The 18,786-nt window shown below is 54.0% G+C and overlaps 8 protein-coding genes across 8 annotated transcripts; 6 read left to right on the forward strand and 2 right to left on the reverse strand.

Moving 5' to 3' along the window:
• Positions 1-158: 158 nt before the first annotated feature.
• On the reverse strand, positions 159-848 carry N0V89_009774 (uncharacterized protein; the record flags this gene model as incomplete). Its single annotated transcript, XM_056218523.1, has 1 exon — positions 159-848. The coding sequence occupies one exon, from the start codon at positions 846-848 to the stop codon at positions 159-161; it is 690 nt and encodes a 229-aa protein (XP_056067788.1).
• A 243-nt stretch (positions 849-1,091) lies between these two features.
• N0V89_009775 (uncharacterized protein) lies at positions 1,092-1,941 on the forward strand (the record flags this gene model as incomplete). The annotated part of the gene is made up of 2 exons (XM_056218524.1): positions 1,092-1,416; positions 1,469-1,941. 2 exons carry the CDS (start codon positions 1,092-1,094, stop codon positions 1,939-1,941), a joined length of 798 nt encoding a protein of 265 aa, XP_056067789.1.
• A 2,178-nt stretch (positions 1,942-4,119) lies between these two features.
• Positions 4,120-4,496, forward strand: N0V89_009776 (uncharacterized protein; the record flags this gene model as incomplete). Its single annotated transcript, XM_056218525.1, has 2 exons — positions 4,120-4,195; positions 4,252-4,496. 2 exons carry the CDS (start codon positions 4,120-4,122, stop codon positions 4,494-4,496), a joined length of 321 nt encoding a protein of 106 aa, XP_056067790.1.
• Positions 4,497-5,224: 728 nt separating this feature from the next.
• On the reverse strand, positions 5,225-8,490 carry RGR1 (mediator complex subunit; the record flags this gene model as incomplete). The annotated part of the gene is made up of 2 exons (XM_056218526.1): positions 5,225-7,753; positions 7,801-8,490. 2 exons carry the CDS (start codon positions 8,488-8,490, stop codon positions 5,225-5,227), a joined length of 3,219 nt encoding a protein of 1,072 aa, XP_056067791.1.
• Positions 8,491-9,459: 969 nt separating this feature from the next.
• ATG22_2 (Autophagy protein 22) lies at positions 9,460-11,503 on the forward strand (the record flags this gene model as incomplete). The annotated part of the gene is made up of 2 exons (XM_056218527.1): positions 9,460-11,232; positions 11,306-11,503. The coding sequence occupies 2 exons, from the start codon at positions 9,460-9,462 to the stop codon at positions 11,501-11,503; spliced, it is 1,971 nt and encodes a 656-aa protein (XP_056067792.1).
• A 654-nt stretch (positions 11,504-12,157) lies between these two features.
• On the forward strand, positions 12,158-13,143 carry ASF1 (Histone chaperone asf1; the record flags this gene model as incomplete). Its single annotated transcript, XM_056218528.1, has 4 exons — positions 12,158-12,266; positions 12,314-12,353; positions 12,406-12,714; positions 12,768-13,143. The coding sequence occupies 4 exons, from the start codon at positions 12,158-12,160 to the stop codon at positions 13,141-13,143; spliced, it is 834 nt and encodes a 277-aa protein (XP_056067793.1).
• A 1,446-nt stretch (positions 13,144-14,589) lies between these two features.
• On the forward strand, positions 14,590-17,379 carry N0V89_009780 (uncharacterized protein; the record flags this gene model as incomplete). Its single annotated transcript, XM_056218529.1, has 2 exons — positions 14,590-14,705; positions 14,763-17,379. 2 exons carry the CDS (start codon positions 14,590-14,592, stop codon positions 17,377-17,379), a joined length of 2,733 nt encoding a protein of 910 aa, XP_056067794.1.
• Positions 17,380-17,783: 404 nt separating this feature from the next.
• Positions 17,784-18,781, forward strand: N0V89_009781 (uncharacterized protein; the record flags this gene model as incomplete). Its single annotated transcript, XM_056218530.1, has 4 exons — positions 17,784-17,874; positions 18,177-18,239; positions 18,292-18,320; positions 18,374-18,781. 4 exons carry the CDS (start codon positions 17,784-17,786, stop codon positions 18,779-18,781), a joined length of 591 nt encoding a protein of 196 aa, XP_056067795.1.
• Between the last annotated feature and the right edge of the window lie 5 nt (positions 18,782-18,786).

An 18,786-nucleotide genomic window follows, 5' to 3' on the forward strand; every position in this document is an offset into this window, starting at 1 on the left:
GCCTCAGGAAGAAAGTTGGAAGGCGATTTGCATGTATCAATCATGCCACGCCGAGTTCATGTGACCACGTAGCGCCAGCGCAACGTCCGCCGCGCTCTCCTATAAGTCACGCGCTCTCCTCGAATTTCGCGCGTTCTTCTCATGCCATCGCGTACATTTCATGTGTTCACACCCTCACCGGCGATCTTAACAGCGTTCATTAACCGCTCTTTCCTCCCGTCTCTCCATACCTTGTCAAGCGCGTCTATCTTGCCGCCGAGGACTTGCACATTGCCAGGCTCCAGCATCGCTACAGCCCTCCTGATGTCTGTGTTCCGTAACAAAAGCTTCGTGCCCATGGCCATGCTAGTGTTAATACCTTCAATGCCGCGCAGATCAACGGCATAGATTTGGGCACCCTTTGCGTCTTGCAAAAGTAGCTTGAAAGGGCCTTTGCTGTGCACAGCAGGCGCGACTGTTCCACCTTCATTCTCATCCTCGACGACTCGCACGATTTCGCGGCCTTTGGTCGTCTCGCCGCGCTCTTTGGCTTCGATCTGCTCGACCTGTGCCCAGCGTGAGAGACCAATTTCTTCGATGTCGAGAACCTGGCAGATAATGGGACCAGCAATGGTGCGCGTCTGCGTCCCTGGGCTGAGGGCATCTTGAGGAAACATGGTATGCGTTGGAGCCTGCAGCGACGCGGTAATATCGGTTGCGAGGAGGCGGAAGAGAGCTGTCTGTTTGAGCGCAGGCAGGGCCGTGTTCGGGCGCGTGCCGGAGACGAAGCTCTGTAGCCATGCAGCGGCGGGATAGAAGTGTCGGCTATTAAGATGCTGTGTGAGCTCTGCTGAGAGGTTATTTGCCATACGGGCGATTAATTGGTCGTACAACTGTGCGACTACTTCATGTGTGCAGGATGATGGCCGCTCATGTATGCGTAGTGGACTGAAGTGGGGGTCACGACACGTCGAGCAATGACGCGGGTAGCTCTTGCTAGATCAGCCCTACGCGGCTCGGCATTGTGAATGTTCCTTGTCCTCACGCACGCCAAACCATACATCACGCCGCGCAACGAATTGGAACGCTCACGCATTGTACAGAAGGTCATAATGTCTACCATAGCTTCACCGCGTCCAAGCTCTTCCATACGGAGCCCTTCCTCTACCCGCGCATCCTTCGAAGGTTCTGCTCGTCCACCCTCGACTACGCGACGTAACCGGGCCGCTCTACGTGACTACTATGGTCTAAAAGCTGCGAAAGATAACGAAGCAAAGATCTCAGAAGAATCAGCAAGGACAGAACTAGGCCCTGAAGAAGACGAAACCTTGACAGAGCTTGATGCCACCAATTTCGATGCAGACGCATATGTGAATAACCTGTTCACGAAGGAAGGCTTGAAGGGCGTGCTGAGAGTGGAAGCAGATTTGATATCGCGTACGTACCGCTTGTTCTTCCAGCTGGTCAAGTCCTACTAATAATGCTGCAGAGATACGAAACCTTGACAGCGACCGCAAGTCTCTCGTTTACGATAATTATTCCAAGCTTCTCTCCGCAACCAGCACCATCCGCCGCATGCGCGGCAATATGGACCCTCTTGCACCTACCACGCATACCCTTGGTCCTGCCATAGCACACATCGCTGAGACCGCCGGTTCATTGTCATCCTCGATGCAGGCACTGCCCGCAAAGCCGCAGGGCTTGGGTATCGACATACAGGTCGAGGACGAAGATAACAACGTCTCGGAGGTGGCTACGAAGCAGAAGCAGAAGGATACAGTGCGCTGGGTCCTGGATACTCCACGGAGACTACAGGAGATGATCGACCAGGAGCAGGACGAAGAAGCAGAGAAAGAGTGGGGAGAGATCAGCCAGATTCTGCACAAGTGGAGCGCTGTTCCGGGTGTACAGGAGCTGAGGCAAAAGTGCGAGACCATCATGCAGGAGGATGAATCCGAGTGAAGCAGCTTCCAACCTCGAGATGATGTCAAGAATGCGAGAAGCGATGTATGATTCTACGCTTGGACACCGTCAAAACTGGAGGCACACATCCCGACCTCATTGCAACCGTCAATATCAAGGTACTGTACCTTGACTTCACCCACGGAACGTGTCTCAAGGGCTGGGCTTCCTGCAGACCCTTCCATACTCTGGAAGGGTGTGCTCACAATGATGACGGATCTCCACCTCCGCCGCTTTACAATTAACATCTTCGCTCGTTACTGCCTGATATTTTTAGGGCAAAGACTGAAGGGTGTGCGGATATGGAAGCGAAGTGGAAATATCAGACGATGCTGAGGTCGAACTGCCTCTCGTCTCATGATGTTTGCAATGCGAACACAGCCTCCTGGTTCTCCACTCGTTTGCTGCATGTTGACCCACGGCCTGGAAGTCGCGACGATATACGACTAATTTGTGTTTCTGAGCACCACCTCACAGGTCGTTACGTGACGCTATCCGTTGTTGGGAAGACGCTCAGCACGTCCAGCTTTTACAATTAAACATCGAATCGTTCACAACTAACATATCTCCTCAAGTCCACCAAACATGTTCCAGGACGCTGTCATGATACGTCAACTTGTGAACTCCTGCATATGGTTCGATTCACTCTGCATACTTCAGAATAGAAATAAGCCTACCGAATGGCGCATCGAAGCTTCTCACATGCACAAAGTCTACGAGCACTGGTATTGCAACATATCGGCGGCGGCAGCAAACAGCTCGGTTGGCCTTTCCTTCTAAGACGGTCCTCGCATTCTGGCGACTAGAATCAGCGTCGATGTGCAAACGGCTACCCAACGGAGGCAACAGGCGTATGAAATCTTCGACCCCAGATTCTGGAAGATTCAGGTGGCAGAAGTTCCTCTGAACAAACGAGCCGAGGTGTTGCAGGGTCGTTACCTTTTATATCCTTCACTTCACTTCAGAAGACAACAGCTTTGTTGAGAATGCTGTGCCAATAATCATTGCGGCTGATATGAACATGCGATTCAGAAATACAATACCAAGGAAGCTCTGACCGGAGCCGCCAATGACCAGACTGAGGATGCATGATCACGTTGGATGGACCATCTCGGCTAGTTCACGCGCGCTTGAAGATATTGCGAAAAGATCTAGGCAGGTCATAAGTGACGAGTATGTAGCGGGCATCTCGAGACTCTATTGATGTGGACGGCTCACCCCCGTCCTAATGGGTCGACACCTCAATGACCAGCACGCTACTGTGCACCCTCGTGGTCTTGAGCCTCAATCGACGGGGTTATCATATAGACAGTATTCGAACAGCAGCGGACTTTTGTACGCGTAAAGGACACAAAATTGCAATACGCCGGTGACAACACCACAGGAGCAGTCACTGGCCGCTTTATGGACATTCACGGATACCTGAGGCCCGTCCGCATACGAATGTCTTTAAGTGAGGGCAGTGTATCTTTCGACTTTGCCATGACGGACGACGGGAGCTTTCCCCCAACTTTCTCGACCAGATTGAGGACGCCCTAGGTCTCAATAATAGCCGGCATCTCTTCTATTTCATGCCAGTGCATGCTCCGCATGCACAGTATAGAGACAAATAGTCTGCTGAAGGCAAATTCACTCCCGTTGATTCCAAGCTGTGCGGTTCGATGTTGACCCTCCAGTTGGTAGATACAGATCAAGTGTTCAGGCGCATTGAGCATTCTTTTGAATGGGGCATAGAGGGAAGCAAATCTCGAGCTACCGTTAGGATCGCACATACTTTTTCCACCCCAACCCGGCAGACGATTTGGCGAAGGCTGGCAGACGACCAGAACGGTTTGACGCACAGTACCTGCCGCGCAACCTCTTACCCAATCCGTTAATACTCCGTCGACTCCATGCCCTCCATGCCCTCAAGCGTGCAACCATACAAGCCGGGCCGTCTCAGCCACCAAATGTCGCGCGAGAAACCTATAAGCTTATAGCTACCCCGCAATTCCGGACTGCTAATCACAAAGCCTCAAGACGTCGCTATGCTGGGCATGTGCATCCTACACAGCCCTATGACATCATAGTACTTAATTATCACCAACGCAGTATAAAAAGCCACCGTTTCAGGCGTGCGCCTGGCTCCGACAGCTAGTCCACTTTTGTATGAAAGTCTTGCTTGTATATACTCTCGTCATGGACAATACGCCAGCGACTACCATTAGCAAAACCACAACCGATCCTTCCGCCGGTCCATCCTCTGACTTCTTAGGTAACTCACTACCCTCACATCTCACGACATAACATGGCTCTCACCATTGCCCGCAGAGCCAAAGTCAGATGTCAGCAGCATCCCGCAGCGCCGCTCTTCGGTCGGCAAGATGGTCGACGCGATCAAAAAGCCGTTCCACAAGGGGAAGAAAGAGGAAGATGTGCCTCCGGCGCTGAAGGAGAATATTGAACGCATGGAGCAGAGGAAGCAGGACCGGATAGTGGAGATGCAGAAGGAGGGGTTGGATACGAGTATGCTTGAGGGAAGTACGACGGGGAGGTTGAGGCAGACGCTGAGATAGGGTATATTGGTGAAGGCGAAGAGGAGAAAGGGTGACGCGGAGAAGTCGCATATGGGAATTTGATCAATTTGTTAGGGTGTATGGTCAAGGCTGTACAAGATGATTTACAAAGGAGATAGCAGGATTGATCTATTATTGGTGTCGTAAGAGCGTTTGTAATTTATTCATGCGTTTCTGCCGAATTTTATGCGACCAAGTTCTTCAAATAGCGCGAATATCCTCATTATGTCATAGTTGGTTTAAATTGTGAGCGAAGCAGTTGATGATGCCGCAATTGTCTTCACTTCTAGCACGAGCGCCGCATACCTGACAACGTACGACCGTCCGGTTTCTTGATGCAAGACACAGTATGTCAATCATCTTCTGAATGAGCGCGCAATACTGAGCTAGGCATATGGACATATGCAAGCCTATGCAATAATGTTGGAAGCGTTGATGAGATTCGCTAATATTGTTCATTCAGGAAGCGAACAGTCCATTGGACTCGGCCATTCAGACTCTATAATACAAAGCCTTGCACATGAACCAGAAGTCTATGATACATTGCCAACGCCCAAAAGCTAGGCATTCGGTGCCGGCGGCTGACTGATCCTTCCCCCCAGGTATCCCGAGTCGATCCAAGTCCAATTGAGCGAAGGTGCCGCTGCCAATCGAGAAAACTCCGTCAAAGTCCCAGCCCGCTCCAAAAATGCAGTACACGCTCAAATTAGAAAAGAAGCAAGATCTCCTCAGTCGATCGTTATCACGTCGTGCTGATTACCACCGAGTCGTCCGGGTTGAGGTTTGGCGTTTGCAGCGTTGTTCCCGTTAGGTCGATTTGTGGTACTGGAGTTGTTCGGTTGCCTGGCAGGTGGTGCGTTAACTGGAGCACTGTCGCCGACCTCCTGTTTGACTCCACCCTCAACATAGCAGCTAATAACCGTTTCATTTAGCCTCCTCAGCGCGTCCGGAATCCCGTCAATATCAGCGATGATTCCCGTGCGCACTCCCCACCAGCGCACATCCCTCTCCCTGAACAGCTTCTGCAGCGCCGACTTCAAGGTACCTAGTCGCTTGAAATGGGGGCTGCGTTCAGTCTTCGGTCGCAGGTCTGCTGGCTTGCCCTCGTTGTCTTCGATATCCCATAGCATCCGATCGTCCTTGGGCTTGAGTTTGAAGTCGAAGGAGCACGGCGGGTTGGTATACGTGATGCGGTATGTACGCAGATCATGCACGTGTACAGCAGGGTTGTCGACATTGCCAGGAGTCCGGTTTTCGAGCTCGTTGAGCACCGTTAGAAGGGGCCGAGTCCAAATGAGGGACGTACAGAATCGGTCCAACCCATTGTTGTCGCCATGGGACGAACGTGAGAGACCGGGTGACCGATCGTTGATTATGTCCGTGAGAAAGCTGTGTATGCGATTGTGGGGGTTCCTGTCTCCAAACTTGACCTGGATGTCCGTTCCTTGCCCGAAAAGGACCTTCACAGAGAGCCCTTGACTGTACTGAAACTCAACTTGCTGGAGCGACGAAGACTTGAGCAGCATCTTACGCTTCTCAAGGGTCGTCGCGAAAGAGCGTAGGCGGTTCAGGTCTCGCAAGCGAGCTTTCAGTTCACTGACAACCTCATGGCCAAATGGCGTAGACAAGAGAACCGAGAACTTGCCGCCTTCTGAGAAAGTAAAGTTGGTTTGTGGTGATGCGGACATGAGTTTCTGCATATCGGTCGCAGCTTCGGAGACCATAGTACCGGTTACAATGTGCCAGACATTGCGATAATCAGAGCGGAAGCCATGGCCTGTAATTTGCATCGCAGGTTCCAGCCAAGAATCGTCTCCAGGCTTTGTGCCAAGGAGTTCCGAAGTTCTGACATGCAACGCCCAGCCTCTTACAACGCCGTCCAACGACGCTGGACGCCGTGGCGGTTCGATTTCGTACCGGAGGCTGTATGTCTTGCCTTCTTGTCCAAGAGCACGCGATGTTATAGAATAAGCCAATTGGTGGATCGCTACTCGCTCGATGCGTGATAGTGTTGGACGATTAATCGGAGGTGGTCGACCATCCATACTTTCAATGGCGATCTTTTGTGCGTGCACGATAGTGGATCCCTTTTCGCCAATTTCACATATCCACCACGATTCACCAGTAGCGTCCACAATTGCGGCTAGAGCTGTGTTTGTTGACCATCCCCGGGGCCAGAAGAGTGTGAATCTCAAAACGTTCAAGTTGACTGCTGCTTTTACAACCTCCATGCGCAGAGCTTGACGCGCAACAGGCTGCCATCCAAGCTGTTGTGAATACCGCTGGATTGATTCTGCAATTGAGCGGGCTAGGAATTGCGTAATTGTGTTTCTTGTTACTGTTGGCTCGAGGGAACGGTTGATCGCAATCTCTGCGGGGTTCGAAAGAGGAGTCGCTGGGCTTAGCGTGTATCTACCGGTAATGGGCTCGATAGAAAGGGAAGTTGTATTTTCCTTCGAACCAATGGAAACAGCCAATCGACAGTTCGAAGGTTCATTATCCGCCAAGGTCACTTGTGCGCTCACGTTGGCACCAAAGGCCTGGTGCGTAGTCCGCAAGAGGTGCCCGACGTGAAGGGCTATGACCCGCTTGATCACACGCTCCACGGATAAGTTGTTCCAATCGAGCTTGAGGTCTACGTCCTGGACGTGCACGCCTTCGCGGAACCAACGCGCGGTTATTGACGGTATTGGAGGGCCTCGCCACGACACTTTTCCGTCCTTGGGCTTGTTGCTGGCAACACCAATCTCAATCCAGCTCTTCTTTCCAGGCCTGTTCAACCAGTACTGGATCCACAACACTCGATGCGCGAATTCCGACCGAAGTGAACCTGCCCATCCAGTCCGTAGTAAATCATTCACCTGTGTGGAAAGTATGAAAATCTTGTGGGAAAGCGTAACGTTGTGAAGATAACCGAAACAAGCCTCCAGGCCTTCTTCTCGAAGCAGATTATCAACACCTAATTTGAGGCGGTTGAAGAATCGACTGTCTGCCGCGATCGATGGCGCTGGATAAAATAGAAACCTCATATCAATGAAGTGGAACTGATCTGAGGAATCTTCGACAAAGGACATGAGGTCAAACTCAAACTCGCCGTCTACGATAAATGTTACGCGACCGTTCTCTATCCGCCATTTAGACAGCTGGTGTGGGATCTTTTCGTGGATGATTAAGCGGGTAGATAGCGATACGTTCATATACCGTAACAGCTTGAGCGCCTTGTCTGCCGACATCGGAGGAGGCGGAATGAAACCCATCTAGAAATTGTTAGCATCTCCCTAAGCAGGCGTAAGGGGATATTGACATCAGGTATCCATCCTGCCTTCCCTGTTCCCAAGATCTCCAATGCGGTTTTGATATCAGGGTTCAGCTGCCTTGCATCATTCATGACAAATTTCATGAATTCGATCTGCTCGTTGATACGGTCCTGGCTGTAGCTCTGAGCTCTAGCCCAACTGAAAAGATCGATCAGCTTAGACAAATCGACTGATGCCTTCCTGCCCCACTCGGTAAGTACCAACAACTTGATGAACTTTGCTCTATTGTCGTGCGCAAATCTCAGCAGTAGGAGCTTTTTGTTTTTGCTGGTTTCCGCATCTTGTGGATTCGGCAGCCCGAGTCCATTCGGGAGATTGCCATTGAGTTGAGGCGGTTTCAACTCTCTCATCTGCAAGAGACATTCGTTTAGCTCATTATAGGTTTCTTGAGAGATCCGTTGTATTAATTTCGAGAGGGAGTGGTAATTCTCCGAGGGCACGTGGGCTAGATCGGGTGGTAGCTGTGCCATCTGGTTGACGGCGGGTGTAGCCCCGTGTGCATCTCCGCCATTGTACGAGGGGGTTCTCACGGCGGGCGCGCTCGCAGGCGAGTCTTTCCTGACGATGGTGCGCTCGCCATTGACCATCTTGCCGTCATGAGCCCGCTTTTTGCTGTCCACATCTCTTGCGCCCGAACCTCCGTTCACACTGCTGTTCATCTTCAAGATGCCTGGCATAGTCTGGCCGCGGTCCTGCAGCCCTTCCGAGCGCGCACCGCCCCTGCTGCTCTCTGCAGCCTCCCCACTGTCTCCCTCCGCCCGCTCAGGTGGCTGCGCCGACTGTATCTTGAGCTGGTTGTATCACCGGAGACCTGGGAGTTGCAGAGTTGAGTTGCGGGCGGCCTCCAGAGATGCGTCTGCGGTCGCGCGGGTAATTGTCGCAAGCGGATCCTTCAAAGGTGGGGCGAAGGCGCGTGGGAAATCCTCGGGCGCTGGCTAGGGAAGGGGGATGCGTGTGTGCAGCTGCGGCGGGTGAGAGGGCCCGTGGATGCGGCTATCGCATTGTCGTCGCGGTTGGGCTCGGCGGGCGGCGACGACGCCTGCGCGATGCAGTGGGTGGAGAATGGACTCAGCGGGCGGTCGCAACGGTGGAGGTGCGCCGGGCGCGTGTATGGGTGGTGGCGGTGTGGTGTGGTGTGCTGGGCGGGAGATGATAGAATGCAGGCTTTACGAGCGGGCCGTAGCCGTGACGAAGCCCTGAATCGTTGCTTGGCACCATCAAACAATCGGACGGCGGGCGGGTGAATAAGCCACGAGCGCGAGCGAGACTGAGTTGGCGCTGCCGCCCGCCCTGCATAACCGCGCGTGCGATCAACGAGGCGTGCACAACTCTCGGATGCCCCGTCGCGGGTGTGAACATGCGTGTAGACGTCGTGTTTTGGCCCATGTCACATGCACATCGATTCCCCAACGAGTCTACATGACCCTAACCTCCCCGGTCCCATGTCTACTGAGCCAGCCCCTCTACACCTCCTCTCTAGTAACCGCCTTGCTGCTCCCCGAGTCCACTCTGCCTTTGCCTACCCTTCCTTGCTTCGCTGCCTCCCTATCCACTGACCGAGTCGCCATGTTTCGTTCCAGGTCACACGCCCTGTAACCGCCAATCAGCGCCCGCCCTGCGAGCTTCCGCGATCAGCGCGCCGCAAAATGGTGCCCCGGGCGCCTGAGTTCATACCTCGCCCAGAACTCGACCGCGATGCGTCGCATCAGTCCAAAGCTTCCGCGAAAACGCCCTCGCTGTCACCTAGCAACGAAGCGGACGACGAGCAGAGTATCTCCGACGACTACGCAGATATGTCTTCCGACCGCTCCCCGCCGCATTATGAGGGCGAGGACGTTCGCCTGACCAGCGACAAAGAGCTGTCTGGTTTCTACATGTATGGCTGGGCCGCAGAGGTCTTCGTCGTATGTGGCATTGGCAGCTTCATTCCCGTCACTCTTGAACAGCTCGCCCGCGAAAATGGCTTCCTCCTCCACGACCCTACACAGCCATGCAAAGCCGCCCGCATAACAACACTCACATACTCTATATCCTCACCCAAAGAAGGAAACGGACAGTGTATTGTCAGACTGCTTGGCCTTGACATAAATACGGCCAGTTTCGCCATGTACACCTTCTCCATATCCGTCCTCATCCAAGCACTGCTCATAATCAGCATGTCTGGCGCGGCAGATCATGGCCGCTTCCGCAAGACCTTTCTCTTGTGGTTCGCCTTCATAGGAAGCACGGCGACCATGCTCTTTCTGCCGATTGTGCCCAAGATCTATGTGTTGGGTGCGGTGTTGGCTATCATTGCCAACACGTGTTTTGGAGCTAGCTTTGTACTCCTCAACTCTTTCTTGCCATTGCTAGTGAGATTCCACCCAACAGTCCAGTATGCGGACATATCACCAGGTTCGAGCTACCTGGACGACGAGGACCTCGACCATCCAGACGTTGCACATGAAACTCACTTTTCCAACGAGCTTGCTCACGACGAGAACGTTATGGACAACGTTGTCGACGCAACAACAGCACTCCTTCCGCGTATGCAATCCGAAGCCGACCTTACTGTCCCTAACCCCGTCTCGCAAGCGACACCGTCCCGAGAACTTGGACTTTCTACCAAGATCTCCTCGTATGGAATCGCAATCGGATACATAGCCGCGCTGCTCGTTCAGACCATAGGCATACTTGTCGTCATCGCATTCAAAAACTCGAACTTTGGTCTCCGCCTGGTCCTTTTCATCATCGGCGCGTGGTGGTTCGTGTTCACTATCCCAACAGCTATGTGGCTACGTCCGCGTCCCGGACCACCGCTACACATCGCACCGTCGAAATCGAATTTCGGCACCGGGCTTGCCTACTTTACCTACAGTTGGAAGTCGCTCGGCCGCACAGTCAAGCACGCACAGTACCTTAAGGACGTGTTGCTATTCCTTGCAGCATGGTTTCTCTTAAGTGATTCCATTGCTACTGTTTCTGGTACTGCTGTGTTGTTCGCGAAGACGACTCTAGAAATGGACTACGCCATGCTTGCGCTTATCAACGTCATCGCCACGATTTCCGGTGTCATCGGAGCCTTCACCTGGTCTCGCATCAGCATATATATGCGCCTCCGTCCCAGTCAAACAATTCTCGCATGCATTGTCCTCTTCGAGCTAATCCCCATATACGGACTCCTCGGGTATATTCCAGCCATCAAACGCCTTGGTGTATTCGGCTTGCAGCAGCAATGGGAAATGTATCCCTTAGGGGCTGTGTACGGCTTTGTACTAGGTGGGCTGAGCAGTTACTGCAGGAGTCTGTTCGGCGAACTTATCCCACCTGGTTACGAGGCGGCGTTCTATGCGCTGTACGCCATCACTGACAAAGGTAGCAGTATTTTTGGCCCAGCGATTGTGGGGGCTATCACGGATCGCTATGGCGAGATAAGACCCGTAAGTTTGTTTGCTGCGCTTCTTGCTGTACCATTCACTTCGCTTCCGGAATACATGCTCATGATATCTTTAGGCATTCTGGTTCCTTGCCATCCTCATCGGTCTCCCCTTCCCGATCATGATGCTCGTCGACGTAGAGCGAGGTCGAGCAGAAGGCATCGCATTGGCTCGAAAGCTGGAGGACATAGCCGCCGCTGAGGCTACCGGAAACAGCCAGGGAGAGAATTTTGTGGCGGATCAGGAATATGAGCAAGGACACCAGCATCAGTGAGCATGTAGGTGCATTTTGTGGCGTTTGCATGAGTTCTGAGACCTTACCTCCATCCTAGGTCGGCGTTTATTGGAATTGAGCGCTGTTTGACTCCTACTTCAGTCGCCAGACAAGAGTTGCCGTGCAACTTCTTGCAGTCACCTCAGATGTGACGTACAGTGTACAGTCATAGAGATATAGCATGTCCGTATCTTCACCACCTAGCATAATACAAGCTGAACCTGTCGGATTGCAATAATCAAATGAAGGTAGCATTGAACATAGGGCTTGCACCTTCCTCGGACGCGTCTTCTGCTCTTACTGCTCTTACTTTCAAGCAACCCCCAACGCGCCTTCTGCCCTTCATGAACAGGCCTCGCAGGCAATTCAGCACAGTTTGCGGCTCATCGTGTGGTCATTCTCATCTTTGAACATCCATGGATCATTCACCCCGTGGATCATTCACCACATGGAGCACGTGACTTGACTTGTCGCGTCGCGTTGAGCGAGACGCGCCGAGGCGGGCCCGCCGATTCTGTATTTATGCCGCACGTCCATCGCCACTTTCCCGTCACAACAAACATTCAACTTCTCCTCCACCCGCATCTAAGCAACGTTCTACGAAGTAATTGCATACATACCCCGTCTTGCGTTACGTGCCCCACATCCCTCAGCATGTCTATCGTCTCGCTGCTCGGCGTCGAGGTGAAAAACAACCCGGCAACGTTCGACGCGCCATATGAGTTTCTAATCACCTTTGAGTGCCACGAGTCGCTGCAGAAAGGTGATTTCGACTTGTTGCGTTTTGGAACATACGCTTATCGGCTGCAGATCTCGAGTGGAAACTCACCTATGTTGGCTCTGCAACATCGTACGTGCCCCGCTTTGAGCGTCTCTACCAACGGGATCACTAATTCCAACAGCAACGAGCACGACCAGGAGCTTGACTCCGTTCTCGTGGGCCCCATTCCCGTTGGTGTGAACAAGTTCGAATTCCGCGCCGACCCTCCAAATCTGTCGCGCATCCCCAATAACGAGATCATTGGCGTCACTGTCATTCTCCTCAGCTGTAGCTACGACGATCGCGAGTTTGTACGAGTTGGATACTATGTCAACAACGAGTATACAGACGAGGCACTACAGCTCGAACCTCCAGCGAAGCCCATCATCGAGAAAGTGCGGCGAAATATTCTGGCTGAGAAGCCTCGAGTGACCCGCTTTGCGATCAAGTGGTATGACTCGCGCAATACAATCGTAGTCCAGGCAACAGCACTAACAGTTGCAGGGATTCTGAGGAGACGGCTCCCCCCGAGTTTCCCCCCGAACAGCCCGAAGCTGATCTGAACGCGGATGGTGACCAATACGGCATCGAGGAGGAAGAGGAGGACGAGGACGAGGAGGCAGAGACAGAGGGCGCCGCTCCTGCCGAGGGCGAAGACGCCGCCATGGCCGGCGCGGATGACACTGCTGGCCCAGCTGCAGAGGACGACGCTGCTTCAGACGCTGGCAGCGAAGATATTGAGGAAAGTGAAGGCGAGGACGAGGAAGAGGAGGAGGCTGAGGAGGAGGGCGGCGACGACATGGAGATGGATGATGCGACCGGCGACCAGAGCCACCCCAAGCAGCCTGCGAAGCCAAACCCAGACGTCATGGTCCATTAGGACGGTCTATCGACGGCTCCTAAGTCTGATGAGGACGCCGGTACCTCGTCGCTTCCAGAACCATCGGTGAAAGTCTCGTTGCGTCTCGCGAATCTTGATCTGAAGTCTACAATGACTGTGCCGGTCCATCGCAGTCCGCGAAAGCAACGTCAGGAAGCTACTTGAAGCAACCTCGGAGTGTAACTGGTCGTGGGCTTTCTTATCCTCATTGAGTCTCATGCTTTTCAGATACATTTCCATACCCCCTTTGTTTACTGGGATAGATAGATACTACCTCGGTGTGAGGTGGTTAGGTGGCACTGTGACAGGTGGTGGGACGATGCAGGCTTCTCTCTTGAGCTTTGGAGAGGTGCATGGAATTAACTTTTCAACCTCATACTCTACTTGCTGGCAAATTGTTTCAGTGCGGCCAGGTATTATGATGGCCAGTCGCACATCTTACCCTACTTGGGAGATTAGCTGGTGGAGCGACTGCATGGATAAGTCGTCCCAGTACGGTGCTACTCAGGCACATGTGGAACCCTCTATAGGCATGAAGTAATGTTCTCGGTGGTAACACCTCAGAGAGCAAACACGACAATGGTTGCATGCGAAATGGCGCAGCGTCAGCAGTCATTCATTACGGCCACGCAAGCTCAAGCTGAGCTATCCGAACACCAAACACGTAATCTCATTTCCACCGCCGTATAGCGTTCAGCTACATAAACGGAGTAGCTGCTTGCGAGACTAGGACGGCACGGAACAAGCTCAGTGCTGTTTGCGGTGGCTCAAGGCGAAATTTGGGTCTTCGACGCGACTCAGCCTCTGGGATGGCGGCGCAGTCTGCGGATTCCAGGAAGGAACGATCCGAGGTGCCGACCAAGGAACAATTAGAGCAATCCAGGTGCCCTGCTGTGAGAGCGCGCGTCAACGGATGAGGCACTGGATGACGCCCACGAGCCTGCTGTGAAGGCCTTAGATGCAGCGAGACCCAACGGCCGATAGTCCAATGTCATAATTCGAGAACCCCCGTCGATTCACGTTGCCTAGTTGTTTCAGTAGCAAACGGCGCTTCCCTGTACGCTCACTGTCCAGCGTCTGCTCAGGCACATTGCCCAAGACACAGCCCCTCGTTGGACCTTCCGCTACCTCCGGCCGTTGTTTTCTAGAACCGGGCAACGCAGCAGAGACAGCACGTTCGCAACACTGGCGTTCTCTCTCGCGCGTTCGAAACGAAACCTACCACAGCAGAATCAGAGCGCCTCAAGGCGAGCTTCGTGACCGGCGACAGCTCCGCGCATACCCCGCCAAGTACGTGAACCCCTCCGTCACCGCCTGCGACCATCCATGCGCTGTTTCCCCGAGTCTACAACGCGCGCCCTCGAGCTGCTCCAGGCCGGCTTGCTTCCAGACAAAGACTGACCGTCGAAGCTCCGCAGCGCTGCTGGCTAGGACCGCTTGCGAACAATGAGCTATCAGCAGTCCCAGCCCCCAGCTCTGGGGGCCACCTTCGTGCCGGGTGGCTATGACGATTTTTACATGCCCGCGCCAGATCCAGAGCTTATTTCTCCGGCACCGCAGCGGTTAGTCTGACCTGGCATCCAGCATTATGAGATTGCACTCCTGCTGACACGCGGTAGGCTCATGCCAGAGGTGCCCGAGAACATGCAGGAAAACATCGCTCACATGGAACTAGAAGCCCACGGTCCGCGAAACGCGCCCATGTCGCCGCCGGCCCAGGGCTACAATCAGTTGCAGTCGCAACCCCAGTTCCCTCCGCGCGGCTCCAGCTACCACAACAACGACCAAGCTGCCCACGGCGGCCAGGGGCAGTGGCCTTCGCGACAGGCGAGCATCTCCTCCTCCTTTAACCAGCCGCCCGCAGTGCAACCGCAAGCCATGCAGCAGCAGACCTCGCACGACTACCACAGCTTCGCCCAACCGAGCGAAGCTCCTAACTTCTCCATCTTTCCCAAGCTCCCGAACCGAGCGCCAAACGTCCCGCCGTCAGACGATGAGAAAGAGGCAGTCTTGGAAAATGCACGCCTGCCGGTGCTTAACTCAAACGATCCGGAGATGCAGCTGGCCTGGGCCCAAGATGCCCTGCAGTACGTCGACATGGCGCAGCTGAACGAGCAGCGCCTCGCTGAACTTCAGGGCGCCCGCCCTGCTACGCCCGCGGTCGAGCACCAACTGCGCGTCGATGCTATGAATGTCACTGGGTTTCTGGCGGATCAGTTCCACCCAAAGGCCGACTTTATGCGGGGCATGTGGCTCGAGTTCGGGAAGTTCGGGCTTCGCGTAGACAAAAAGGAGGCCTTCCGGAGCTACACTCGTGCTGCGCAGAAGGGATATGCCAGGGCAGAATACCGCATGGGTATGCAGTTTGAGCAATCAAACGACCCGATCAAGGCTCTCCAACACTACAAACAGGGTTCGGAGGCTGGAGACTCAGCATCGAACTACCGATTGGGCATGATGACTTTGTTAGGTCAGCATGGGCAACAACAAGACTTCGGCCGAGGTATCCAGTTGATTAAGCAGGCCGCGGCCACGGCTGACGAGAATGCTCCTCAGGGCGCGTACGTACTGGGTATGCTTCAAGCGCGAGAGCTGCCCCAGATCAACGTCCCAGAAATGTTTCTGCCATATGACGAGAAGGCTGCCAAGCAGCACATCGAAAAGGCCGCGTACTTGGGATTCGCCAAAGCCCAGCTCAAGATGGGATCCGCCTACGAACTATGCAGTCTTGGCTGCGAATTCAATCCCACCCTGTCACTGCATTACAACGCGCTAGCGTCCCGGCAAGGAGAAGCTGAGGCTGACATGGCAATCAGCAAGTGGTTCTTGTGCGGGTACGAGGGAGAGTTCCCGAAGAATGAGGAGCTTGCATTCACATACGCACAGCGTGCAGCAATCACTGGGCTTGCAACTGCGGAATTTGCCATGGGCTATTTCTACGAAATTGGTATGCATGTTCCTGTTAGCATTGATAAGGCTTTGGAGTGGTACCAGAAGGCTGCTCGGAACGGGAACAAAGACGCAGAGGCACGCATTGACAGTATCTCAACTATGCACCGAACACTTTCAAAGAAGGACCATGAGAAGGTCGCGATTAACGCTATCAAATCAAAGCATGGCTCTATGAAAGGCCAACGACCAGCGAGGCTGCAAAAATTGGCCGCACCTAACCTACCAACGATCGAGAGTAGCCCCTCGGATTATGGAGACTCGCCCAGTAGCCAATTCCCTGATCGACATTCCTCTACTACGCCATACCCTATGTCGGATCAGCCGCCTATGGTAGCACCTTCTCAGCGCTCTCAATCCGTAGCACCTTACCCTTCAAACGACGGTCCACCCCGGATCGATGCACAAATTCCCAGCATGGCAGGTGGTTTCGCTGCCGAATTGCGCTCGGCCAGTGCCCGTCCGCCATCTCAAGCTTTCAACATCAATCCACAGGTGTACGCCCAAGGCCCGGGTCCGAACGACCCCTACGGTCGTGGAAGACCACCACATGGAGCCAATCTTGGTCCTCTCCCTATCCGTCCAGCTACCAGCGTTGACAGCATGGGCCGCGGTGGCGGACGGATTCCTAGTGGTGGGCTTCCCTCGGGGCCTGGTGCATACAGACAACCCGGTGGACCAAGTGCACAACGTCCCGAGCAGTACGACCGACCAGGATCAGCACGACCTGCTGCTGATGTCGGTTTCAATGCGCCTGGAGGACCGAACAAGCTCCAGAAGGCACACAACGTCGGCCAGCCAGGTGGCCCGCTCAAGAAGCAAAACACATTGCCTGATATTGGGTATGTTGCGCCGTTGGAGCCGCGACAGCATACACGTCCGTCAACAACAGTGCCGGGTCTGGAGAGCAGAACGTCTTCCCGCCCAGACAGGCCTGGCACCGCAGGGCCAGGGCCTAGGCCTGGGCAAGGACCATCGTCTCGTCCGGGATCTGCTGGACGACCTTCAGCACAAGACCCACACCCGCAAGGCCCGAAACCAGGCAAATCCACCACACCACAACCGCGACCAGGGACGACAAATCCACCGCCAGCAGCCAAACCTGCTCAGGCGTCGAAGCCTGCAGCTCCAAAGCCACCTGCCGCTGCACCAAGCGGTCCGGGCAAGGGCCCGAAGACCTTCGACGAAATGGGCATTGGGCAAGCACCCAAAGACAGTGATTGTGTAAGTTGCTCCATCATCTTCGCTTCTGTGCCATGCGCTGAGTCTTCCCAGATCGTGATGTAGTATAAGCATGTAGCGCGCGCTTCGAGCCATTTTCTTCTGCATAGCGGAGTCCTGTTTATTCTTGACGAGCGTGTATGGATAGAGCTCACTTCTTTGGCACACTGCGTTTGTCCCTATACCCAATTGCATTGCTTTCTTGAAAGGCTTTCCGTGAGTCAATGTAGATGTGTCATTTCTGATCTGTGTTTATTCGCTGTGTTGTATGGAAAGCCTCCAGCTTTCGTAGTATCCTCGGCGCGTTCTCCAGCGGCTTCGAAGCTCTTGCCCTGGGTCGTACCTTCTTCAAGCTGTTACGCCGCGGCGCTAGCCCTCTCTACATCTTCCCCCGCCATCGTTCCCCAATGGTTGTCTCCGTCACATTGTCTCATCCATTCGCTTTACGAGTGTTGCTAGCTGCATCGACTATGGCGCCACGCAAAAAGGTCGAGGAGAAAGAGAAGCCCGCAGCGAAGGCCACAGCAGATGAAGCTGCTGGCATGATTCTCAACTACTTGCGTAAGTGTTGCCCGCTACCAGATGAATACGATATGATGTAGGAGCGATGGCTGACGATACCACAGGCACGCAGAAGTAAGTGACATGAGTGGGTTCGCATCCGCTTGTCGCTGCTGGCTGACGTCCGTGTGGTGCACAGTCGCCCATACTCAGTGAGTAAAGCGTGCCTTCAATTCACTGATCAATGCACACACATATTGATGCTCACTCAGGCCATCGATGTATCCAACAACCTTCACAACAAAGTGACCAAAGGTTGTGGACTTGCTCCCTCACTATGCCGCTCAGCTCACATGACGCAGCTGCCGCAGCCAAGATCCTCAAAGACCTCCATGAGCGGAACGAGATTGAAGGCCGAGCCGCAGGTACATACACTCTTATTGCTTTAGACAATGCCTCTCACTAAAGTGTGACTAGGGAAACAGATCGTCTACCACGCTATTCAGGTGATGCTCTCCCTCCCCTTTCGTACGCCCGTCTCGCTTACTCCTCAACCCAGAATCCTGAAGACTCTGTCACCCCCGAAGCCCTCGCCGCCCTCGACTCTAAGGCTTCTGACCTCCGCGACCAAACCGCCGCTCTCAACGCTACTGCGAAGACCCTCCGTACCACCCTCGCCTCCCTCACCACCACGCTGAGCACCGCGGACCTCGTTGCAAACGTGCAAGCCCTTGAAGCAGAGAGAATGGAGCTTGTGGGCCGCCTGGCAGTGCTGAAGGCGGGAAAGGCGAAGAAGGTGACAAAGAGGGAGAGGGAGGAGGTGGACAGGGAATGTGAGAAGTGGGGCAAGCTAGTGAAGAAGAGGCAGAAAATTAGCTCGGAGATGTGGAAGGACACAATTGAGCCATGTATCGAGGGCGAGGAGCAGAAGGCTGAGGTGAGGGAGAGCTTGGGGCTGGATGAGTAATGAGA

The sequence above is a fragment of the Didymosphaeria variabile genome, assembly GCF_027946475.1.
Source record: "Didymosphaeria variabile strain IMI 356815 chromosome Unknown scaffold_7, whole genome shotgun sequence".
Classification (NCBI taxonomy): domain Eukaryota; kingdom Fungi; phylum Ascomycota; class Dothideomycetes; order Pleosporales; family Didymosphaeriaceae; genus Didymosphaeria; species Didymosphaeria variabile.